We start from the raw sequence: 27,247 nt of genomic DNA on the forward strand, positions 1-27,247 counted from the left end.
AGACTTTTAGTTCAATATTAAACGTTGTAAATTATGTACATGTAGATAGAACGTCAGCTCAGATCACATATTCATAAAACACCAGGACCTGTGAGCACAGCTTGTTATGGAACTCTCTGAATGCGTCAGGTCATCTAGTTTTGTTGTGCATACAGTATATAGAGGAGTAGGGGTCGAAAGTCATTTTGCATGTCTAACACATATGGTTCGATTCCCGCGGGGACTAGTACGAAAATGTGTGTACTAACTACTGTAAGTCTGTCTGGATAAATCTGCTAAATGCTGCAATAGTAATCTTTTGACCCCACAAAAGTCCCACAGCTCTCTGCAACATAAAGCAAAACTTTTCCTGGTATCGAACTTTCAAAATGTACACAAAACGCAGCATCATATGACACAAAACGCAGCATCATATGACACAAAACGCAGCATCATATGACACAAAACGCAGCATCATATGACACTAAACGCAGCATCATATGACACAAAACGCAGCATCATATGACACAAAACGCAGCATCATATGACACAAAACGCAGCATCATATGACACAAAACGCAGCATCATATGACACAAAACGCAGCATCATATGACACAAAACGCAGCATCATATGACACAAAACGCAGCATCATATGACACAAAACGCAGCATCATATGACACAAAACGCAGCATCATATGATGAAAAATGCATCATACGGGGGATGACTTCTGTAAAGCTACAGTGGGGCAAAAAAGTATTTAGTCAGCCACCAATTGTGCAAGTTCTCCCACTTAAAAAGATGAGAGAGGCCTGTAATTTTCATCATAGGTACACTTCAACTTTGACAGACAACATTTTATGACTATGTCAACAATAGACTTATGAAACAAATTCCAAATGATAGTTTTTGAGTTGACTTTTCCTTTAATACTATAATGAATCATTGATTGATTGAAGAAAACAAAAAACACAATATAGAAGCAAAGTGCTCAAAGCCCTTTACATGACGTCTCTGCCTCATCCCTCATCCGCCACCAGTGTGTACCACCCACCTGGGTGATTCATAGATCCTCTAGCACATTGAAAAGCTGTATTCCAATGCAATCCATTTTCATGATGAAGCCCGCTCATTTCTACAATGCATCATGTCATTGAGATTGAACTGAACAACAGAGTTCTATCAATAACGGATCAGAACACTTTGTTAAGCCATTTCTCCTTCAGTGAAGCTGTAATGTCTAGGCTAAACACAGTGTGAGCTGGCACACAAGCACTATTGAATAAGTGTCTGAAACTTAGACTCTGAATGGATGTACAGTAGAATGTCAGGGCAGTGTGATTTACCGGAGGTCCTGGTTCTGTGTGTATCTGTCCCTCTGTTTCCCCTGAATGGCCTTCACCAAGTCCCAAAACCTCCCCTCAGAAACCTAGAAGGATTGCATAGGTGTATCCTGGTAGGCTAGGTTTCCACCATATTGCCTAGACCCATTCTGATTCTGTCAGATCTCTAATCTTCCTGGATCTACTCTAGTGTCTAGTGATGAGAGCCAGGGGCTGAATGTGACTTGTGTATACTGTGTTTTTTTAAAGTAACCTTTATTTAACTAGGCAAGTCAGTTAAACCTCTACAGGCTAATGTGATTAGCATGAGGTTGTAAGTAACAAGAACATTTCCCAGGACATAGAAACATCTGATATTGGCAGAAAGCTTAAATTCTTGTCAATCTAACTGCACTGTCCAAATTACAGTAGCTATTACAGTGAATGAATACCATGCTAATGTTTTAGGAGAGTGCACAGTTATGAACTTGAACATGTATTAATAAACCAATTAGGCACATTTGGCCAGTCTCGATACAACATTTTGAACAGAAATGCAATAGTTCATTGGATCAGTCTAAAACGGTGCACATACACTGCTGCCATCTAGTGGCCAAAATCTAAATTGCGCCTTGGCTGGAATATTTCTCTTGCAAAGATGATGGTACAACAACAACAAAAAACGCATGTTTTTGTGTTTTATTATCTTTTACCAGATCTAATGTGTGTTATTCTCCTACATTAATTTAACATTTCCACAAACTTCAAAGTGTTTCCTTTCAAATGGTATCAAAAACATGCATATCCTTTCTTTAGGTCCTGGGCAGTCATATGTCATTTTAGGTGAACATTTAAAAAAAGGGTCCAATCCTTATTAAGAACAAATTCTTATATACAATGACGGCCTACACTGGCCAAACTCTGATGACGCTGGGCCAATTGTGCCTCGCCCTATGGGACTCCCAATCGCAGCCAGTTCTGATACAGCCTGGATTCGAACCAGGGTGTCTCTAGTGACGCCTCAAACACTGAGATGCAGTGCCTTAGACCACTGTACCACTCAGGAGCAGTACAGCTGGCTGCACTGCATGTATCTGAGATCCATCCAGCCCTCTTACTTGGCGTAAGACTCACGCCAACAGCTTCAGCATCTGGGTCTAATGATGATGAAGCACATGCATATGCTGTCCGGAGAGTAGGCTATTCATAATGTAGAACTGATGGCTACCATCACTCTCAATGTTAGGCTGGGACAATGTGTGTGTTCCAGTACAAGTGTCCACATAATGAGTTGTACAGTACAGAGATATTCAGCATACCTGTTTGTGTGTCAGTACTGTAAGTGTAGGTGACAAATTCTGCAATGTTTTTGAGAGTAGGTTTTTCGAGTGTTTTCTTTGGTATTTTGGTATTTTATTAGGATCCCCATTAGCTGTTGCAAAAGCAGCGGCTACTCTTCCTGGGGTCCACACAAAACATGACACACAACACAATACAGAACATTAATAGACAAGGACAGCTCAAGAACAGAACGACATCAATAAAAAAAATACTAAATGCACACGAAGCCAACATATACATACATACACACTATCTGGGTCAAACAGGGGAGAGGCGGTGTGCCGTGAGGTGTTGCTTTATCTGGTTTTTTAAACCAGGTTTGCTTTTTATTCAAGCAATTGGTTTGAGTGTGTGTGTGTGTGTGTGCACACGATATGTGTGTGTTCATTCTCTCAGGGTGATAACTCTGCACACACAGATTACCTCCCTAATGAAGTGGCCTGTGAGAACAGCCCAGCTCATTTCAACACCAGAGCACTGATTTAGAACACTGAGCTAGGTGTAAATCACACAGGAAATGAGGAGTGCTGATTTAGAACACTGAGCTAGGTGTAAATCACACAGGAAATGAGGAGCGCTGATTTAGAACACTGAGCTAGGTGTAAATCACACAGGAAATGAGGAGTGCTGATTTAGAACACTGAGCTAGGTGTAAATCACACAGGAAATGAGGAGCGCTGATTTAGAACACTGAGCTAGGTGTAAATCACACAGGAAATGAGGAGTGCTGATTTAGAACACTGAGCTAGGTGTAAATCACACAGGAAATGAGGAGTGCTGATTTAGAACACTGAGCTAGGTGTAAATCACACAGGAAATGAGGAGTGCTGATTTAGAACACTGAGCTAGGTGTAAATCACACAGCATATGAGGAGCGCTGATTTAGAACACTGATCTAGGTGTAAATCACACAGGAAATGAGGAGTGCTGATTTAGAACACTGAGCTAGGTGTAAATCACACAGCATATGAGGAGCGCTGATTTAGAACACTGATCTAGGTGTAAATCACACAGGAAATGAGGAGTGCTGATTTAGAACACTGAGCTAGGTGTAAATCACACAGGAAATGAGGAGTGCTGATTTAGAACACTGATCTAGGTGTAAATCACACAGGAAATGCATGAGTGTTTCTGGGTATGAGCTGCCATGTGGGTGTGCATGTGCACGTGTGGGTATATTAAATATGTATGCCACTCTACACAGAAATATGGCCAGCCCTCACTCCATTGCCCTAGGGACAAGAGAGATCATTACAGATCACCTCTAAAACCCCCATGTATGACAGACCATTACTTACCACTGTTAATCACAACACACTGGATATAGTCCTGACTACATATACAGTGAGGGGAAAAGTATTTGATCCCCAGCTGATTTTGTAAATTTGCCCACTGACAAAGAAATGATCCGTCTATAATTTTAATGGTAGGTTTATTTGAACAGTGAGAGACAGAATAACAACAAAAAAAATCCAGAAAAATGTCAAAATATTATAAATTGATTTGCATTTTAATGAGCGAAATAAGTATTTGACCCTTCTGCAAAACATGACATAGTACTTGGTGGCAAAACCCTTGTTGGCAATCACAGAGGTCAGAAGTTTCTTGTAGTTGGCCACCAGGTTTGTACACATCTCAGGAGGGATTTTGTCCCACTCCTCTTTACAGATCTTCTCCAAGTCATTAAGGTTTCGAGGCTGACGTTTGGCAACTCGAACCTTCAGCTCCCTCCACAGATTTTCTATGGGATTAAGGTCTGGAGACTGGCTAGGCCACTCCGGGACCTTAATATGCTTCTTCTTGAGCCACTCCTTTGTTGCCTTGGCCGTGTGTTTTGGGTCATTGTCATGCTGGAATACCAATCCACGACCCATTTTCAATGCCCTGGCTGAGGGAAGGAGGTTCTCACCTAAGATTTGACGGTACATGGCCCTGTCCATCGTCCCTTTGATGCGGTGAAGTTGTGCTGTCCCCTTAGCAGAAAAACACCCCCAAAGCATAATGTTTCCACCTCCTTGTTTGACGGTGGGGATGGTGTTCTCGGGGTCATAGGCAGCATTCCTCCTCCAAATATGGCAAGTTGAGTTGATGCCAAAGAGCTCCATTTTGGTCTCATCTGACAACAACACTTTCACCCAGTTGTCCTCTGAATCATTCAGATGTTCATTGGCAAACTTCAGACAGGAATGTATATGTGCTTTCTTGGGCAGGGGGACCTTGCGGGCGCTGCAGGATGTCAGTTCTTCACGGCGTAGTGTGTTACCAATTGTTTTCTAGGTGACTATGGTACCAGCTGCCTTGAGATCATTGACAAGATCCTCCCGTGTAGTTCTGGGCTGATTCCTCACCGTTCTCATGATCATTGCAACTCCACGAGGTGAGATCTTGCATGGAGCCCCAGGCCGAGGGAGATTTACAGTTCTTTTGTGTTTCTTCCATTTGCAAATAATCGCACCAACTCTTGTCACCTTCTCAACAAGCTGCTTGGCGATGGTCTTGCAGCCCATTCCAGCCTTGTGTAGGTCTACAATCTTGTCCCTGACATCCTTGGAGAGCTCTTTGGTCTTGGCAATGGTGGAGAGTTTGGAATCTGATTGATTGCTTCTGTGGACAGGTGTCTTTTATACAGGTAACAAACTGAGATTAGGAGCACAATGTGCTCCTAATCTCAGCTCGTTACCTGTATAAAAGACACCTGGGAGCCAGAAATCTTTCTGATTGAGAGGGGGTCAAATACTTATTTCCCTCATTAAAATGCAAATCAATTTATAACATTTTTGACATTCGTTTTTCAGGATTTTTTTGTTGTCATTTGGTCTCTCACTGTTCAAATTAACCTACCATTAAAATTATAGACTGATAATTTCTTTGTCAGTGGGAAAACATACAAAATCAGCAGGGATCAAATACTTTTTTCCTTCACTGTAGCTAGGATGTGGCTATTCTAACTAAACTTCAGTTCCTCAAACAAGTAATGCTTGTTTCTAGCTCCAACAGTCCAGTAATACTTGTGTTTCTAGCTCCAACAGTGCATTAATACTTGTTTCTTGCTCCAACAGTGCATTAATACTTGTTTCTTGCTCCAAGAGTGCAGTAATACTTGTTTCTATTTCCAACAGTGCATTAATACTTGTTTCTCACACCAACAGTGCAGTAATACATGTTTCTAGCTCCAACAGGGCAGTAATACTTGTTTCTAGCTCCAACAGTGCAGTAATACTTGTTTCTAGCTCCAACAGTGCAGTAATACTTGTTTCTAGCTCCAACAGTGCATTAATACTTGTGTTTTTAGCTCCAACAGTGCATTAATACTTGTGTTTCTAGCTCCAACAGTGCATTAATACTTGTGTTTCTAGCTCCAACAGTGCATTAATACTTGTTTCTAGCTCCAACAGTGCAGTAATACTTGTTTCTAGCTCCAACAGTGCAGTAATACTTGTGTTTCTTGCTCCAACAGTGCATTAATACTTGTTTCTAGCTCCAACAGTGCAGTAATACTTGTGTTTCTAGCTCCAACAGTGCATTAATACTTGTTTCTAGCTCCAACAGTGCATTAATACTTGTTTCTAGCTCCAACAGTGCAGTAATACTTGTGTTTCTTGCTCCAACAGTCCAGTAATACTTGTGTTTCTAGCTCCAACAGTGCATTAATACTTGTTTCTAGCTCCAACAGTGCATTAATACTTGTTTCTTGCTCCAACAGTGCAGTAATACATGTTTCTTGCTCCAACAGTGCAGTAATACATGTTTCTATTTCCAACAGTGCATTAATACTTGTTTCTCACTCCAACAGTGCAGTAATACATGTTTCTAGCTCCAACAGGGCAGTAATACTTGTTTCTAGCTCCAACAGTGCAGTAATACTTGTTTCTTGCTCCAACAGTGCAGTAATACATGTTTCTAGCTCCAACAGTGCAGTGATACTTGTTTCTATCTCCAATAGTGCAGTAATGCTTTTTTCTAGCTCCAACAGTGCAGTAATACTTGTTTCTAGCTCCAACAGTGCAGTAATACTTGTTTCTAGCTCCAATAGTGCAGTAATGCTTCTTTCTAGCTCAACAGTGCAGTAATACTTGTTTCTAGCTCCAACAGTGCAGTAATACTTGTTTCTAGCTCCAATAGTGCAGTAATACTTGTTTCTAGCTCCAACAGTGCAGTAATACTTGTTTCTAGCTCCAACAGCGCAGTAATACTTGTTTCTAGCTCCAATAGTGCAGTAATACTTGTTTCTAGCTCCAACAGCGCAGTAATACTTGTTTCTAGCTCCAACAGTGCAGTAATACTTGTTTCTAGCTCCAACAGTGCAGTAATACTTGTTTCTAGCTCCAACAGTGCAGTAATACTTGTTTCTAGCTCCAACAGTGCAGTAATACTTGTGTTTCTAGCTCCAACAGTGCAGTAATACTTGTTTCTAGCTCCAACAGTGCAGTAATACTTGTTTCTTGCTCCAACAGTGCATTAATACTTGTTTCTTGCTCCAAGAGTGCAGTAATACATGTTTCTATTTCCAACAGTGTATTAATACTTGTTTCTCACACCAACAGTGCAGTAATACATGTTTCTAGCTCCAACAGGGCAGTAATACTTGTTTCTAGCTCCAACAGTGCAGTAATACTTGTTTCTTGCTCCAACAGTGCAGTAATACTTGTTTCTAGCTCCAACAGTGCATTAATACTTGTATTTTTAGCTCCAACAGTGCATTAATACTTGTGTTTCTAGCTCCAACAGTGCATTAATACTTGTGTTTCTAGCTCCAACAGTGCATTAATACTTGTGTTTCTAGCTCCAACAGTGCATTAATACATGTTTCTAGCTCCAACAGTGCATTAATACTTGTGTTTCTAGCTCCAACAGTGCATTAATACTTGTTTCTAGCTCCAACAGTGCAGTAATACTTGTGTTTCTTGCTCCAACAGTCCAGTAATACTTGTGTTTCTAGCTCCAACAGTGCATTAATACTTGTTTCTAGCTCCAACAGTGCAGTAATACTTGTGTTTCTTGCTCCAACAGTCCAGTAATACTTGTGTTTCTAGCTCCAACAGTGCATTAATACTTGTTTCTAGCTCCAACAGTGCATTAATACTTGTTTCTAGCTCCAACAGTGCATGAATACTTGTTTCTAGCTCCAACAGTGCATTAATACTTGTTTCTAGCTCCAACAGTGCATTAATACTTGTTTCTAGCTCCAACAGTGCATTAATACTTGTTTCTAGCTCCAACAGTGCATTAATACTTGTTTCTAGCTCCAACAGTGCATTAATACTTGTTTCTTGCTCCAACAGTGCAGTAATACTTGTTTCTAGCTCCAACAGTGCAGTAATACTTGTTTCTAGCTCCAACAGTGCAGTAATACTTGTTTCTATTTCCAACAGTGCAGTAATATATGTTTCTATTTCCAACAGTGCAGTAGTACTTGTTTCTAGCTCCAACAGTGCAGTAATACTTGTTTCTTGCTCCAACAGTGCAGTAATACATGTTTCTTGCTCCAACAGTGCAGTAATACATGTTTCTATTTCCAACAGTGCATTAATACTTGTTTCTCACTCCAACAGTGCAGTAATACATGTTTCTAGCTCCAACAGGGCAGTAATACTTGTTTCTAGCTCCTACAGTGCAGTAATACTTGTTTCTTGCTCCAACAGTGCAGTAATACATGTTTCTAGCTCCAACAGCGCAGTAATACTTGTTTCTAGCTCCAACAGCGCAGTGATATTTGTTTCTAGCTCCAATAGTGCAGTAATGCTTTTTTCTAGCTCCAACAGTGCAGTAATACTTGTTTCTAGCTCCAACAGTGCAGTAATACTTGTTTCTAGCTCCAATAGTGCAGTAATGCTTCTTTCTAGCTCAACAGTGCAGTAATACTTGTTTCTAGCTCCAACAGTGCAGTAATACTTGTTTCTAGCTCAAACAGCGCAGCAATACTTGTTTCTAGCTCCAATAGTGCAGTAATACTTGTTTCTAGCTCCAACAGTGCAGTAATACTTGTTTCTAGCTCCAACAGTGCAGTAATACTTGTTTCTAGCTCCAACAGTGCAGTAATACTTGTTTCTAGCTCCAACAGTGCAGTAATACTTGTTTCTAGCTCCAACAGTGCAGTAATACTTGTGTTTCTAGCTCCAACAGTGCAGTAATACTTGTTTCTAGCTCCAACAGTGCAGTAATACTTGTTTCTAGCTCCAACAGTGCAGTAATACTTGTTTCTAGCTCCAACAGTGCAGTAATGCCTAGCAATAATAATAAAAAAAATACACACATAATCCAGAAAAATACAGAAGAAATACCAGAACAAGTGATGTCAGAGACCAGATCATACTGAATATATGAAGTATGTTTTTTCTCCAGATTACCCATTAGTGTAAGATCCAGTACCACACTAGATACCAACCTATGGTGCAAATAGCTGTCAGAAACAGACACTCTTTGTGTTCCAGGAAGTACTGACATCAGTGATCGTCTCTTACTGAGGCTGAGTCAAATACAGTGAGCTGATGAAGGACCGCCCCCTGCACTGTGAACCATGATTTCTCTACTGTCGCTGTGACCTTTTATTGACCCTTTCAACAGCACAGCAATGAGAAGATTGCCCCTATCGACCTCTAATCCATCCACTATACCTCCCTTCTCTCTTCTCCCATCCCCCCTTCCCTAATTTCTCTTCGACTCTATTTCAATCTGACGCTCTCTCTCTTTTTCTCTCTCAGCTTTTTATAGCTCATAAGGTTGGTTAGTTATCCTCTGAAAGAGAAGGTTTCAGAATCCATTTGGCTGTTAGACTCTGACAGAAACAGAAGGCATGTCGTTGACCTGTATGACAGTGTGCTGGCGTACAGGTACGGGTATGTGACTGGGCCTGGGTCCGTGTTCGTTGGCATGAGCGGAGCCCCGTGTAATAAATCTCCTCCATGTCTCAGTGATCTCCCCGGCTCTCTCTCCAGATCCAGCTCATTGGATGGAATGGCAGCGTGTAGCTTCCGCTGGTCTGTCACTCTCCGCCAGGGCAGCACCAGGCTTCACTGCCTGGCCAATCCCAGTCATTGTAATAATGGGCCAGAGCAAATCACTCTGGCAGAAAGAACCAGGGAGCTCCATCTGTGGAGAATCTCCAGTACGGTAGGTGGTATCTCTGGTTCTTAGGGTGGATTTACATTAGTTAAATATGTCTAGTGAGATGTACGTCACTTCACCATCAGATCTTCCTGTTTACACTAGCCCTGGATGTGGTCTGGCCAAAGCCACATTCCTGCTTCATGTGTGAGTGCAACTGTTAGCATATACCGTAAATACCATAGTATATAGACAAATGAAATAAGGATAGCTTTTCAAACTATACAGGAGATTCTCATCTAAACCATATTGCACAGCGTTACACACTTTATTAATGCAATGATTCAGAAATGTGGGGATGTTTTTAAAGCCTTTCATTTTCAATTTGTCTAACAGTGAAAAAATGCTGTCTAGTGGTATTAAGGTAAATCTGTGCAGTGAGCCATTGTCTTTATACTGTACTACTCAGAGGGGGTGTAGATGTTGTGTGGTGTAGATGTCTCCACCCGGAGGTAGTGTGGGAGACATATCTTAAAGAGAGATAAGTCTATACACTATAAGTACAGTATCTCTCCTGGATCTAGTTTGTGTTAAAGTCGTGTAAAGACCCTCCCTCCCTCCCTCCCCTCCATGGTGGAGAGGTGTTGAATGGTCTGTGTCGAAGCAACCTTCTGTCCGGTCTACTCTGTTCACTCATTTCATGGGTGGAAGTACCACCAAAAGACCAGGGAGATGAGACCATTGATCCTGTTCCAGTCATGTGCTCAGTCTAGCTGCAACATTTACATGCGTCAACAGATTCATTTTCTTAAAATCTCCCATCGTCACAGTTCTATTAGCCATGGCCATGTCATTCTCTGTCGCACGCATGCACACGCACGCACACAAATCCAGTGAGAGGGTGGAATGTATCCCATTCAATCTCATCAGCCCCACCCAGTCATGAAGGTCAGTGCTGAGGATGTGTCCCATTCAGCCTGTAGAAAAGGTCATACCCACATCCTTAAAAACAGAGGTTCTGGGCTAATATAGAATACATGTGAAGAACAGGAAGGCCCACTGTTTATGCTCTCAGTTCACCTGTAATATAGAATACATGTGAAGAACAGGAAGGCCCACTTTTTATGCTCCCAGTTCACCACGTTATTGACAAAGTTTCCATCCGAAACAGCTCTTCGTCAGGTCAAACAGACTCAGCTATGATTTTCATGGGAGGGGTGAGCGAGGGAGAAGAGGAAACCATGAATGGCCCAGGAGGGTCAGCAGCACCGCGGAAGAAGTGTGGGACGAGCAGAGGAGCAAGGCCGCTATTGGACACGCAGTCAGAATGCCTGAGTGTGATCAATCTTTCTTCACATCCCATCACCACTTCATGTGAGTTGGCCTTGAGTAAAGGCTGATCTTTCATCCACACTGCATCACGTAATGGTTCTGACACTACAATAGTTTCAGAAATGATTTTGTACATTGAGATTTAGGAAGATCTTCTGCCCCATAAATGTGGATGTGTCAAGTATGGGTGAGACCAGTGTTCAGGCTATGGGTGACACAATAGAGAATGACATTTCCCAAAGAACGAAAAACCCTTCGGAGCCAAATCCACCTTTTGTCCGCCCAGATACAGAAATCCCTCCCTAGAAACAGACTGGTGGAAAAAGACGTCTCCTATTCTGAATAAGAATACGAGAGTACAGTCTCTCGAATAATCTCCCTAAAGAACAGAGTCAAGCGTTAGATAAATGATAGTGCATAATGCTGATAACGGCGGAGCCGTGGGGTTGTTAAAACTGAATAATAATGTGAATGAGATCCAGGGACTATTAAACACCACCACTTTCTCCCAGCATATGTATGTGAGTCTATGGACATGATTAACCCCCTTAAGACAATGCACAATATCAGTAGTGATACTTATCGCTTGCTTTGATGTTAAATCCCTGTCTACAAACATCCCCCACCAGGGAGGCCTACAACTTATGGCACACGGTCTTAGTCAACAGACCCACTGGTACACTGCCTAGTACTAACTGGTAAGAACTTTTTCATGTTTTAAAATGATATGTTCATTCAACAGAAGGGAACTGCTATGGGTTGTAAAATGGCACTGAATTATGTCAATCTGTATGTGGGGTTGTTTGAGAAGAATGTGATTTTCAGTCTTAACAATCCATTCTTGCACCATCTCAAGCTCTGGAAACACTTCAATGATGCTGTATTCCTTCTATTCCAGGGCACAGCAGAGGAACTTCATCGATTCCACTCCATCAATTCAAGCAGTGAACATCTGAAATTCACCCTCACCTTTGATGCGCATGAAAGAAGGGCTTTAGCATGGACCTATACAGTAAGCCAACTGACAGAAATTTCCTGTTAAAAACAACCACGCATCCCAGAAAAGTGTTAGAAATAGCCCACATTAATATGTAGCCTAAGAAACAAGGTTCATGAAATCGATAACTTGCTAGTAATAGATTTTTAAATTTTATTTTACCTTTATTTAACTAGGCAAGTCAGTTAATAACAAATTCAATTATCTCTGAAACTCAGTTAGATCATACCGTTGATGATACAGTGGAAGCAATACATGGTTATAACATCTACAGAAAAGACATAAATGCCAATGGGGGCGGTGTTTTGCGGTCTGTATTCATAGCCACATTCCTGTAAAGCTTAGAGAGGATCGCATGTTAAATACTGTTGAAGTAACATGGCTACAGGTTCACCTGCCTCACCTATTCTTGTGGGAAGTTGCTATAGACCAAGTTCTAACAGTCAGTATCTGGATAATATGTGTGAAATGCATGATCATGTATGTGATATCAACAGAGAGGTATATTTTCTGGGTGACCTTAATATTGACTGGCTTTCATCAAGCTGCCCACTCAAGAAAAAGCTTCAAACTGTAACCAGTGCCTGAATCCTGGTTCAGGTTATCAGTCGACCTACCAGGATAGTTACAAACTGTAACCAGTGCCTGCAACCTGGTTCAGGTTATCAGTCGACCTACCAGGATAGTTACAAACTGTAACCAGTGCCTGCAACCTGGTTCAGGTTATCAGTCGACCTACCAGGATAGTTACAAACTGTAACCAGTGCCTGCAACCTGGTTCAGGTTATCAGTCGACCTACCAGGATAGTTACAAACTGTAACCAGTGCCTGCAACCTGGTTCAGGTTATCAGTCGACCTACCAGGGTATTTACAAACTGTAACCAGTGCCTGAATCCTGGTTCAGGTTATCAGTCGACCTACCAGGGTATTTACAAACGTCACAGAAATGAAATCATCCACATGTATTGATCACATCTTTACTAATGAAGCAGAAATCTGCTTTAAAACAGTACACATGAATGTTGTATTGTTGATATGTGATAGTAGAGTGAACACACAATGTGTTGTGAAAAACGTTATGAAATGTAATGTCATATAACTACTGTAATGTTGCTGGACCCCATGAAGAGTAGCTGGTGCCTTGGCAGCAGCTAATAGGATCCTTAATAAATCCAAATAGCTTCCACCCTACACCCCTGAAAAAGAGCCTCCCTATCAGCCAATACAGTCGCATAGGCAGGGTCTGTAGAACACAGAGTAACTATGACAAACAAGCCGACTGTCTGGATGAGCGTTTCAGGCAGCGAGGTTATCAGAGGAAAGGCTGCATGACGCAAGGGATCATTACAAAAATATGACCCAGGATGACAGCCTGACGCCCAAGCCACCTCGCCCAATGACCAACGGGTTCAATACTTCCTTCAGTACTCCCCACTTGGTAAACAGTTCGACCACATCATTAAAAAACATTGGTACATCTTGAGCACTGATCCACAACTGTAAAAGACGTTTAAAGAACCCCCGCGGGTCGTCTTCAGACGCCCCCCAACATCAGTCCAATGGTGGTGAGGTCTGATCTTCCACCGGTGCTACATAGCACCTTTCTAGACAATGTGCCGGATGGTAATTAAAGATATGTCCGATGTACCCAGTGTAACTTTACGAACAGATGCACAATGTTCAATCCCCCTATCACGGGCAAGGCCATTAAAATAAATGGCATCATCACGTCTTACACAAAAAAATGTATTAAACCTGATCAGGTGGACGTCGTCTATGCTATGAAGGAAAACAAGCTCTGAAAACAAGGAGAGCAGAACACAGGAGTAATATCAGGACTCCTGGCCAGAGAAACCCTTTGGCTGAGCATTTCATGGAGGCTCATCACATCAGCTCTCTGAGATACAATGGTATCGAACATGTTAAGACTCCTAGGAGGAGGGAGATACTGAGAGTCTATTACTGAGAAGAGAAATGTATTGGATTCACCGTTTGTCTCCTAAAGGTCTGAACCAAGAGTTTGATATCAGAACATGTATCACATGAATATGTCACGTTGAATTGTCCTGCCATCCAGATCTCCACGCAGACATTTTGTACATATAAATTAGATTTTCTGTAACTACTACATGTAACTACTACCTGTGTCCATCTCATTGATGTAAAATGATTAAAGGTACACAAGTTGTTTTTGAAATAGGTCACTGTAATTATATCTACGGGCACCATGCATCCTGCACATCATGGTCATATGGGCGGGTATTCAAACAGTTTCCAATGTGATCTTAACTATCACTTTTTTACTGTTGCCTAGGTTTTAACTTGGATGACCTTTATGACCAAATGTACCTCTGTGATTAATTAGGATTGACTGGGCACAAAAGCAGTGATGTAAAGTACTTAAGTAAAAATACTTGAAAGTACTACTTAAGTCATTTTTGGGGGGTATCTGTACTACTATTTATATTTTTGACAACTTTATACTTTTACTTCACTACATTCCTAAAGAAAATGATGTACTTTTTACTCCATACATTTTCCCTGACACCCAAAAGTTCTCGTTACATTTTGAATGCTTAGCAGGACTGGAAAATGGTCTAATTCTCACACCCTTATAAAGAAAACATTCCTGGTCATCCCTACTGCCTCTGATCTGGCGGACTCACCAAACACAAACGCTTCGTTTGTAAATTATGTCTGAGGGTTGGAGCGTGCCCCTTGCTATCCATAAAGGGGGAAAAAGGGGGAAAAATGGTACCATCTGGTTTGCTTATTATAAGGATTTTGAAATGATTTATACTTTTAATTTTGAAACTTAAGTATATTTTAGCAATTACATAAACGTTTATAAAACCAAATACCTTCACTCAAGTAGGATTTTACCATGTGACACACTTTTTCTTGAGTCATTTTCTATTAAGATCTCTTTACTTTACTCAAGTATGACAGTTGGGTACTTTTTCGCACCACTGCGCAAAATGGAATTGAATTGTTTCCACACCGACCATGCATCATGTACGTAATGATCATGTGAGGTGAAACGTGTATATTATGGGATGTGAGCACTCAGTCTGTTTGACCTGGCGAAGATCCGTTTTGGATCGAAACATTGTGAATTGTGGGCATAAACAGTGTGTGGGCCTACCTGCTCTTCCCATTCAGCCTGTCTCATCAGCCCCATCCAGTCATGAAGGTCAGTGCTGAGGATGTTCCCAGTAAATCCACAACTAATCCAGACAATTTCCCATTCACACAGAAAAGCACATTAAACTTTTAACTGTGGCTCTCTTTTAGTTCCTCTCCCCTTCAAGTCACTGCTGCATCCCACTGAGTTACTTAGTTTACCATCACCATGAGTTAGTTAGTTCACCCAACCTACTGAGTTAGTTCACCCAACCTACTGAGTTACTTAGTTCACCATCACCATGAGTTAGTTAGTTCACCCAACCTACTGAGTTAGTTCACCCAACCTACTGAGTTACTTAGTTCACCATCACCATGAGTTAGTTAGTTCACCCAACCTACTGAGTTAGTTCACCCTCCTACTGAGTTACTTAGTTTACCATCACCATGAGTTAGTTAGTTCACCCAACCTACTGAGTTAGTTCACCCTCCTACTGAGTTACTTAGTTCACCATCACCATGAGTTAGTTAGTTCACCCAACCTACTGAGTTAGTTCACCCAACCTACTGAGTTAGTTCACCCAACCTACTGAGTTAGTTCACCCAACCTACTGAGTTAGTTCACCCTCCAACTGAGTTACTTAGTTTACCATCACCATGAGTTAGTTAGTTCACCCAACCTACTGAGTTAGTTCACCCAACCTACTGAGTTAGTTCACCCAACCTACTGAGTTAGTTCACCCAACCTACTGAGTTAGTTCACTCTCCTACTGAGTTACTTAGTTCACCATCACCATGAGTTAGTTAGTTCACTCAACCTACTGAGTTAGTTCACTCTCCTACTGAGTTACTTAGTTCACTCTCCCACTGAGTTACACTACCGTTCAAAAGTTTTAGAACACCTACTCATTCCAATGGTTTTTCTTTCTTTTACTATTTTCTACATTGTAGAATAATAGTGAAGACATCAAACTTTGAAATAATAGATATGGAATCATTTAGTAACCAAAAAAGTTTTAAACAAATCAAAATTGATTTTATATTTTATGATTTAAATAGCCACCCTTTGCCTTGATGAGAGCTTTGTACACTCTTGGCATTCTCTCAACCAGCGGTAGTCACCTGGAATGCATTTCAATTAACATGTGTGCCTTCTTAAAAGTTAATATATAAAATGTATTTCCTTCTTAAAGCGTTTGAGCCAATCAGTTGTGGTGTGACAAGGTAGGGTGGTATACAGAATATAGCCCTATTTGGTAAAAGACCAAGTCCATATTATGGCAATAACAATTCAAATAAGCAAACAGAAATGAGAGTCCATCATTACTTTAAGACAAGAAGGTCAGTCAATACGGAACATTTCAAGAAAGTTTCTTCAAGTGCAGTTGCAAAAACAATCAAGTGCTATGTTGAAACTGTCTCGCATGAGGAACACCACAGGAATGGAAGACCCAGAGTTACCTCAGAGGATAAGTTCATTATAGTTACCAGCCTCAGAAATTGTAGCCCATAATAAATGCTTCAGAGTTAAAGTAACAGTTACATCTCAACATCAACTGTTCAGAGGAGACTGTGTGAATCAGGCCTTTGTGGTTAAATTGCTGCAAAGAAACCTCTTCTAAAGGACACCAATAATAATAAGAAGAGACTTGCTTGGGCCAATGACCCCAACACACCTCCAGGCTGTGTAACGGCTATTTTACCAAGAATTAGAGTGATGGAGTGCTGCATCAGATGACCTGGCCTCTACAATCCCCCGACCTCAACCAAATTGAGATGGTTTGGGATGAGTCGGACCGCAGATTGAAGGACTTGCAGCCAGTGTTCACCTTAGCAATCTCACTAGAATAAAGACCTTCCTGACATTATTGAAAGAGATCGTGATACCTCACATCTTAAAATAGGGCTACTTAATGTTAGATCCCTCACATCCAAGGCAGTTATACCTGTAGTCAATGAACTAATCACTGATCATCATCTTTATGTGATTGGCCTGACTGAAACATGGCTTAAACCTGATGAATTTACTGTGTTAAATGAGGCCTCACCTCCTGGTTACACTAGTGACCATATCCTCTGCACATCCCGCAAAGGCGGAAGTGTTGCTAACATTTACAACAGCAAATTTCAATTTACAAAAAAAAAGAAAACGTTTTTGTCTTTTGAGCTTCTAGTCATGAAATCTATGCAGCCTACTCAATCACTTTTTATAGCTACTGTTTACAGGCCTCCTGGGCCATATACAGCGTTCCTCACTGATTTCCCTGAATTCCTATCGGACCTTGTAGTCATAGCAGATAATATTCAAATGTTTTGTGACTTTAATATTCACATGGAAAAGTCCACAGACCCACTCAAAAAGGCTTTCGGAGCCATCATCGACTCAGTGGGTTTTGTCCAACATGTCTCCGGACCTACTCACTGCCACAGTCATACTCTGGACCTAGGTTTGCTCCATGGAATAAATGTTGTGGATTTTAATGTTTTTCCTCATAATCCTGGACTATCGGACCACCATTTTATTACTTTTGCAATCGCAACAAATAATCTGCTCAGACCCCAACCAAGGAGCATCAAATGTCGTGCTATAAATTCTCAGACAACTAAAAGGTTCCTTGATGCCCTTCCAGACTCCCTCTGCCTACCCAAGGATGTCTGAGGACAAAAATCAGTTAGCCATTTAACTGAGGAACCTAATTTAACCTTGCACAATACTCTAGATGCAGTTGCACCCCTAAAAACATTTGTCATAAGAAACTAGCTCCCTAGTATACCCCCCCCCCCCCCATCCTTGTCTCAGGATGGTAAGTTGGTGGTTGAAGATATCCCTCTAGTGGTATGGGGGCTGTGCTTTGGCAAAGTGGGTGGGGTTATATCCTGCCTGTTTGGCCCTGTCCGGAGGTTTCATCGGATAGGGCCACAGTGTCTCCCGACCCCTCCTGTCTCAGCCTCCAGTATTTATGCTGCAGTAGTTTATGTGTCGGGGGGCTAGGGTCAGTCTGTTATATCTGGAGTACTTCTCCTGTCCTATTCGGTGTCCTGTGTGAATTTAAGTATGCTCTCTCTAATTCCTTAGGACCATGCTTCAGGACTACCTGGCATGATGACTCCTTGCTGTCCCCAGTCCACCTGGCCGTGCTGCTGCTCCAGTTTCAACTGTTCTGCCTGCGGCTATGGAACCCTGACCTGTTCACTGTCATTACTATTAAATGACCATGCTGGTCTATTATGAACATTTGAACATCTTGGCCATGTTCTGTTATAATCTCCACCTGGCACAGCCAGAAGAGGACTGGGCACCCCACATAGCCTGGTTCCTCTCTAGGTTTCTTAAAAAACCTGTGCACGTCGTGATTGCATTCAATTTATTCCATGTGTAACTCTGTGTTGTTGTTTGTGTCACACTGCTTTGCTTTATCTTGGCCAGGTCGCAGTTGTAAATGAGAACTTGTTCTCAACTGGCCACCTGGTTAAATAAAGGTGATCTGGCCACCTGGTTAAATAAAGGTGATCTGGCCACCTGGTTAAATAAAGGTGATCTGGCCACCTGGTTAAATAAAGGTGATCTGGCCTACCTGGTTAAATAAAGGTGATCTGGTCTACCTGGTTAAATAAAGGTGATCTGGTCTACCTGGTTAAATAAAGGTGATCTGGCCACCTGGTTAAATAAAGGTGGGGAAAAAATGAAAAGTAAAAAATCCTTTAAAGATGGAATCCTTAATGGTGTAACTGACACGTTTGTTTGCAATATTACAACAACACAGAAGTGACTGCAAACAATCAACACTGTGACACCAGAGAGGAGAGGAAGAGGAAGAGGGAGGGGGAGGGGGAGGGGAGAGGAGAGGAGAGGAGAGGAGAGGAGAGGAGAGGAGAGGAGAGGAGAGGAGAGGAGAGGAGAGGAGAGGAGAGGAGAGGAGAGGAGAGGAGAGGAGAGGAGAGGAGAGGAGAGGAGAGGAGAGGAAAGAGAGAGGACAGGGAGAGGAGAGGAGAGGAGAGGAGAGGGAGAGGAGAGGGAGAGGACAGGGAGAGGAGAGGGAGAGGACAGGGAGAGGAGAGGAGAGGAGAGGAGAGGAGAGGAGAGGGACCAGAACATTACAGGATAAAATGTCTCTGAAGCCTGACAATGATATACATTTACTTTAATTAACTGACAGAATCCATTGATTAGGAGATGACCCCAGAACCGGGAACTCGTGTCTTGTCACATTGTCATGATCTGCTTGGTAGACATTACTTCACACAATATCACTCCACACACACACACTACATTCCCCAGGTGCAGGGTGCAGTGTGAGGGATAACAGTGGGGAGATGGCACATGGTGCTAATTAGCAACACTAGCAGCACTGTTAACCATGCCATTCTATCTACCACCTGATACAGACATGGCATAGAGGGGAGGAGACTAGAAACCGCACTAGTGGACCCTACTGACCATCACTTACCATTCAGTGACCATTACAACAGGTCAGCATGTGACCGACCGGGTACCGAACCAGGGTTGTCTGTGTGCCTCAAGACCATGTTTAGCCCACTGAGCTAAAGATTAGGCATTACAGGTGGTAGATGAGGAAGAATGACCCCCATGCCAATACAAACAGTACTCTCTCTCAAAACACAATCAGCAGGTTAATAGATACCTTATGTAGTAATCACCTTTCCTCAATTCAATGCAGCTCTGAATAGAAATCCCACGGACTACATCAAGCAGTATGCACAGTCATGATAAGAGAGAGACTGGAAGGGTTGTTCTTCACCACTGGCTTGAGGAATTGACAGAAGTTCAGATTTTCATATTCCACAGAGACAAACACTCCTATCGATACACACATTCACAACACAGACAAATCAGATGGTTTTATACCCGTACAAATAGAGTCAAGTGGCATGTAATTGCCTAAAGGGCCTACAGACGCAGCGTCGATTTCACACGTAGTTCTACGTACTTTTGTGTGGCTCAAATGTTGGTACGGACCGTATACGACGCTCGGTCGGTCTGTTTGCTTGAAGTGTATAGCTGCCTTTAAGCCCAAGAACTGGGATAACAAGAGAAACTTCAGCACTCAAACATTAAGAGCAGCAGGGAAGTTGAGACTGAGACACAAACACACGCAAAGACACACAGGCACTCAAACACACACACACACACACACACACACACACACACACACACAGTCCTCCGTTTCCCTGACATCTCTGTACACACCATAATTAACTTTGACACACTAAATCAGTGCAATAAGGTGAAGCGGGACCCCAGCCACCCGAGCCATGGCCTGTTCTCCCCACTTCCATCACTAAGACGCGGGCAGCACAGGAGCATCATGGCAACAACTGGAAGACTGGCCAAGAGCTTCAACCCCCAGAACATCAGGCTGCTGAATAGACACCACTAGTCAGCTGTTTCTACCCCCCAGACCATCAGGCTGCTGAATGGACACCACTAGTCAGCTGTTTCTACCCCCCAGACCATCAGGCTGCTGAATAGACACCACTAGTCAGCTGTTTCTACCCCCCAGACCATCAGGCTGCTGAATAGACACCACTAGTCAGCTGTTTCTACCCCCAGACCATCAGGCTGCTGAATGGACACCACTAGTCAGCTGTTTCTACCCCCAGACCATCAGGCTGCTGAATAGACACCGCTAGTCAGCTGTTTCTACCCCCCAGACCATCAGGCTGCTGAATAGACACCACTAGTCAGCTGTTTCTACCCCCCAGACCATCAGGCTGCTGAATAGACACCACTAGTCAGCTGTTTCTACCCCCCAGACCATCAGGCTGCTGAATAGACACCACTAGTCAGCTGTTTCTACCCCCCAGACCATCAGGCTGCTGAATAGACACCACTAGTCAGCTGTTTCTACCCCCAGACCATCAGGCTGCTGAATAGACACCGCTAGTCAGCTGTTTCTACCCCCCAGACCATCAGGCTGCTGAATAGACACCACTAGTCAGCTGTTTCTACCCCCAGACCATCAGACTGCTGAATAGACACCACTAGTCAGCTGTTTCTACCCCCAGACCATCAGGCTGCTGAATAGACACCACTAGTCAGCTGTTTCTACCCCCAGACCATCAGGCTGCTGAATAGACACCACTAGTCAGCTGTTTCTACCCCCAGACCATCAGGCTGCTGAATAGACACCACTAGTCAGCTGTTTCTACCCCCAGACCATCAGGCTGCTGAATAGACACCACTAGTCAGCTGTTTCTACCCCCCAGACCATCAGGCTGCTGAATAGACACCACTAGTCAGCTGTTTCTACCCCCAGACCATCAGACTGCTGAATAGACACCACTAGTCAGCTGTTTCTACCCCCAGACCATCAGACTGCTGAATAGACACCACTAGTCAGCTGTTTCTACCCCCAGACCATCAGACTGCTGAATAGACACCACTAGTCAGCTGTTTCTACCCCCCAGACCATCAGGCTGCTGAATAGACACCACTAGTCAGCTGTTTCTACCCCCAGACCATCAGGCTGCTGAATGGACACCACTAGTCAGATACCTGATCTCCCTGTCCCCCTCAGCATTGGACACAAGAGTCAAAGTAAGCAGCCCACTGCCCCAGGCGTAAGACTGAAGGTCAGTAGCCTGGTGAGCTGCACCACAATCTATCATTGGAGAATTGTAACAGTCATTTTATTGATAGAGAGAGGACACAGATTGGGATGTCAATAAGTAATGACACAGCCAGTCTTTGTCCTTGCTCAGCACCATCGATTCTTCTAACCAATGTGATGTAAAAGCAATTACATGACACAGTGTGAGGAGAGCCTCTCATAGAGTGGAGGTCTGTGAGGTTAACTTCAGTCAAAGCCATGTTGTCAGCACTCGTGGGCAAAGGGCAGGTCTGCAGTATAAGGACCTCATAGTGCTGACGTTGGGAGAAAGTGACTCTGCTCTGGAGGGAACACAGGTAGTGTAGGAATATACAGTTTATTTAGCTCTGCATAGGCTAGGGTATCACTTATCCACTGTGTGTTGGGCGGGGGAGGCTGTGTGTGTGTGTGGGGACGGGGCCACAGTGTCCCCTGATTCCCCCCCCGTCTCAGCCTCCAGTATCTATGCTGCAATAGTCTATGTGCTGGGTGGCTAGGGTCAGTCTGTCCTATCTGATGTAATTCTCCTGTCTTGTACTGTGTGATCTTAGCTATGCTCCCATCTCTCGCTCTCCTTCTTTCCTCTCCTCGAGGACCTGGCCTGATGACACCTGGCTGTCCCTGTCCCTAGTCCTGCTGCTGACCCAGTTTTGGCTGTTCTACCTGCGACCACAGAACCCTGACCTGTTCACCGGACCATCTCCCCCTGCACACACTGCTCCAGTTTACTCAAGGTCCTCATACAACACTACACTACTTCATTGACTGTTTTCAGAGGGTGGGGGAGAGAGTTGGTTACTGTAAACTGAAGATGTGGTTCCCATAGCGACACCATGCACTGTAGTGGTTCTTTGGATTAAAGAGAGGCGAGCCACAACAAGTAAGCGCTGGCCTAGATCTGTCTAAACTAGCCAACACTTTCCCTTTAACTAACAGCCATAGTATCTACTTTAGCCTGCCATACACAGTCTTGCGTGGCAGACATGGCTCCGTGAGATTAGCCGTACGCATGCCGACATGACATACAGTACAGAGAGATAAACCTAAGCAATAAAACATGAGATGGTGTGTGATATGGGGATTTAACACAGCCACTCTCACCAACAAACACCACAGTCATGCTTAAGTCCCCATAACGCACACCCTCTTTTGATGAAAAAAGTTTACCCTGAAAGCAAGAATTCTGACCCTAAATGAATGTGGGTCTATATCACTGAGGGTTCTAGTGAAGAGGTCTGCCTGCCTGTATGACTGCCTTCATCTGTATCCATCCATGGTCATTCTAACAGCCCATTCATGCCTATAGGTGTTTTATGAATGGCAAAGCAGAGCAAACAGAGAGGGGGAGGAAATAGGGTTCTGACTAGATGGGATACAGCTTTTGTCAGATTTGACTTTTCGTAGCAAATTAAAATAACTTACGCAGGTTAGGATAATTAACGTAGCAGGTTATGAGAATTAGGATAAGGTTAGGATAAAGGTTTGGGTTAGCTAAAATGCAAAAAAAAAACGTTAATTTGACAAAAGCTGTATCCCTTCTAGCCTTGATCAGGAAGTGGGAAAGAGATGGAAAGGAACAGCAGATAATGGAAGGAGGGCCACTAGACTAGAACACTACACCACATAACAATGGATTCTACAAAGTACAATGACATTTCCCCCAGAGACTGATCTCTGGTCAGCGTTATGTATTTCCCCCAGAGACTGATCTATGGTCAGCGTTATGTATTTCCCCCAGACTGATCTCTGGTCAGCGTTATGTATTTCCCCCAGAGACTGATCTATGGTCAGCATTATGTATTTCCCCCAGAGACTGATCTATGGTCAGCGTTATGTATTTCCCCCAGAGACTGATCTATGGTCAGCGTTATGTATTTCCCCCAGAGACTGATCTATGGTCAGCGTTATGTATTTCCCACAGAGATTGATCTATGGTCAGCGTTATGTATTTCCCCCAGAGACTGATTTATGGTCAGCGTTATGTATTTCCCCCAGAGACTGATCTATGGTCAGCGTTATGTATTTCCCCCAGAGACTGATCTATGGTCAGCGTTATGTATTTCCCCCAGAGACTGATCTATGGTCAGCGTTATGTATTTCCCCCAGAGACTGATCTATGGTCAGCGTTATGTATTTCCCCCAGAGACTGATCTATGGTCAGCGTTATGTATTTCCCCCAGAGACTGATCTATGGTCAGCGTTATGTATTTCCCCCAGAGACTGATCTATGGTCAGCGTTATGTATTTCCCCCAGAGACTGATCTATGGTCAGCGTTATGTATTTCCCCCAGAGACTGATCTATGGTCAGCGTTATGTATTTCCCCCAGAGACTGATCTATGGTCAGCGTTATGTATTTCCCCCAGAGACTGATCTATGGTCAGCGTTATGTATTTCCCCCAGTGACTGATCTATGGTCAGCGTTATGTATTTCTCCCAGTGGTTATAAAGAGGATTTGAGAAGTATAAAACAATATAGATCAAATCTGGGGTAACTTCTATGCAGAGAGGTAGAGTAAAGTGGTGGGCTGTGTGTTGAGTCTACTACACGCAAGCTGCCTTATGTATGAGAAGTGCAGTCATGAGAAATACATTGACTACGCATCGGAGAGTTAGTGGCTATGCTTCTTCTATCTAACAAGGCTGCTTCTTTACCAGCTTGAAGAGCAATAATCCCAACAAACTTTCCCCAATTCTCCTGGTCGCTGGAGACAAGGATTTATGTGTGCCACTACTGAAAGCTGACCCAGATGCACTGTAGGCTTGTACAAGCCCACAGCACAGGCACATTACACACATGCCCACGGAGTGCACAAAACATCAAGAACACAATTCTAATATTAAGTTGCACCTCCCCTTTTGCTCTCAGAACAGCCTCAGTTAGTCGCGGCAGGGACTCTACAAGGTGTTGAAAGCATTCCACAGGGATGCTGTCCCATGTTGACTCCAATGCTTTCCACAGTTGTGTCAAGTTGGCTGGATGTCCTTGGGGTGGAGGACCATTCTTGATACACACGGGAAACTGTTGAGCGTGAAAAACCCAGCAGTGTTGCAGTTCTTGGCACAAACCGATGTGCCTGGCACCTACTACCATACCCAGTTCAAAGACACTTAAATATTTTGTCTTGCCCATCCACCCTCTGAATAACACACATACACTATCCATGTCTCAACTGTCTAAAGGCTTAAACATCCTTCTTTAACCTGTCTCCTCCCCTTCATCTACACTGATTGAAGTGGATTTAACAGGGGACATCAATAAGGAATCAGACTGACCAGGTGAAAGCTATGTCATGGAAAGAACAGTTGTTCCTAATGTTTGTACACTCCGTGTATATTATACATGAGAAGAGATGTACAGGGGAGATATGGTAACCCAACTTCTACACTCAATGTGGACGGCTCTATTAACCTCCTTATATGTGACCAGGTAATCAACACCATCCACGAACAACAACCTGTAATCTCAGCATTACTCATAAGGCTCTGCAATGAGACACTGCAGAGGAACACAAGAAATGTGCAACCATAGAGTCTATCTATACGACCCCAGTGTAACGGTATAGATATCCATCATAGGAATGTGCAACCATAGAGTCTATCTATACGACCCCAGTGTAACAGTATAGATATCCATCATAGGAATGTGCAGGGGCAGTAGTTGAGTGAGATGGCACACTGGGTACAGACCTCAATTCAACGTCTTTCCAGGTTGGGTCAATGGAAATTACATGGAAGCAACCTTGATTCAACCAGTGTGTAACCAGTGGGAGGCCAGCTAATGTATGGACAAATATCCTAAAAACACAACAGGTACAGTCTATATTGTATTAACTAGAGACCTATAGGCTATTAACCACAATAGCCTACATGCACCGAGAGAGAGAGAGAGGGTAAGTCCTTATCAGATCAAATCGGTGCAGAATCATGATGAACAATAGATTAAGGTCATCAGTATACAGAGGAAATAGCACAAACACCTCAGAGACAGTCTTCAGATTGAGAGGAAGAAGCAGTTGGTGAGTTACATCATAAACAAGCAGGAAACAAAGAAGCCAGCTGCATTCTCGCGCAGTGTTGCAGCCTGCCGCGAGCTCAGCACAAAGCACATTCCCTATAGGCTCTGTCCATTCTCTCTCTTCCTCTCGCCCTCAGCTTTAGTAATGATGCATGCAAGTACTTAATGATACTGAAACGTGGTGCAACAGAAAATGATGAGCATTGGGACATCTCTTTCAGAGGTATTGAACAGTATGTGGTCGGTATAGCGCGTTTTCAAAGGGCATGGTGGAGCTTTGATGGTTAACTTTTTCTGGGGATGAAAGAGTGTATTCATGATCTTGTCTCATGCATGTGTAGATATGGCAATACTATTAGAACCCATATGCTCTTCCAGCACGTTATCCTGAATGTTGTAGCCTACACTTTACATAACATGTATCGAATATTGCGTCCATCCATAACAATAGCGGTCCAATCCACAACAGTGGAATATGCAATGAATCAATGACTGTGCGCTGCCTGAAATATGAATGAATAATATTGAATATTTATCGGAACAGGAGAGGGGTAAGGTTGGAGTGCCAATAGGCCTATTGCAGCATTTAGCAGAAATGCTATGCATGATACATCCTCTGTTATAGCCTACAATAGCCTGCGATGGACAAAACAATGGTCAAATTCCTGTGCATCCTTACCCTCTGTGGCCTGCGCACACTGCAACAGAAGTAAGACCATTCCTATGTATAACAGACAGTTTGCAGACATCCCTTCTGCTCCATCTCTTCTCCTGGTTCTCCGAAACCACCCTGCTTTTCGCACTCTTATCCATCCCGGTGAGCGCCCGTCTCCAGCCGCCGCGCCGCAGGCATGCAGTTTGGTGAAATCTCTCCGCGCACTCCTCAAACTGGGAGTCATTTGCGTTTCCAGTGAATGCATAGTTGAAGTTTCGGTCGTGAACAAGACATCTGATCAATCAATCCGTGTCTGGACAGTTAACGAAGCGGTCCACGGGTCTCGCCTGCTGTCCGCGGCTCCGAGGAAGAGGCATTGAGCTTTTTTTAGGGATGAGTCTCGGGGAGCGCTGCCTTCGGTCCACCCATCACTATGCGGCGCAGCGCGGCACTATGAGATGCGCGGTAGAGTACAAACGTCTAACATTTAGCTCAGAGCAAAAAAAAATGTGTCCTTAAACCGATAAGGTCAGGCCAGCTTCTAGGGCCAGTTGTGACAATGTATTGTTGGGGTGTGAAATCATTTTCTGCACGGTTTTAGTGACTCCTCCAAGTCAAGCGTGTGAGAGAAAGCGTGTACATTAGTAATGAGGGAGTTACGACCTCTGGTGGTTGTGGCAGCAGGTTGCTGTTGTCAGATTGGAGGTGATGATGGGCAAGCTGGAGGCAGAGTTCAGTTGCCTTCTTCTCTCAGAGGTCAGATTGAGTGCTGATGTATAGATGCTGTTTGATGGTCCAAGGATAATGCACCATGCCTGCTTCTG

The 27,247-nt window shown here is 43.3% G+C and overlaps 1 protein-coding gene across 1 annotated transcript in view; it reads right to left on the reverse strand.

Moving 5' to 3' along the window:
* Window positions 1-27,045, reverse strand: part of LOC110511667 (UPF0606 protein KIAA1549L) — a 204,086-nt gene extending 177,041 nt beyond the window's left edge. Inside the window, exon 1 of the mRNA XM_090222904.1 lies at window positions 26,448-27,045. Within this exon, the coding sequence (XP_090079030.1) occupies window positions 26,448-26,688 (241 nt within the window). The 5' untranslated portion in view covers window positions 26,689-27,045. The remainder of the gene's footprint in view (window positions 1-26,447) is intronic.
* Window positions 27,046-27,247: the final 202 nt, after the last annotated feature.

The sequence above is a fragment of the Oncorhynchus mykiss genome, chromosome 26 (genome assembly GCF_057628025.1).
Source record: "Oncorhynchus mykiss isolate SJ-2025 chromosome 26, ASM5762802v1, whole genome shotgun sequence".
Classification (NCBI taxonomy): domain Eukaryota; kingdom Metazoa; phylum Chordata; class Actinopteri; order Salmoniformes; family Salmonidae; genus Oncorhynchus; species Oncorhynchus mykiss.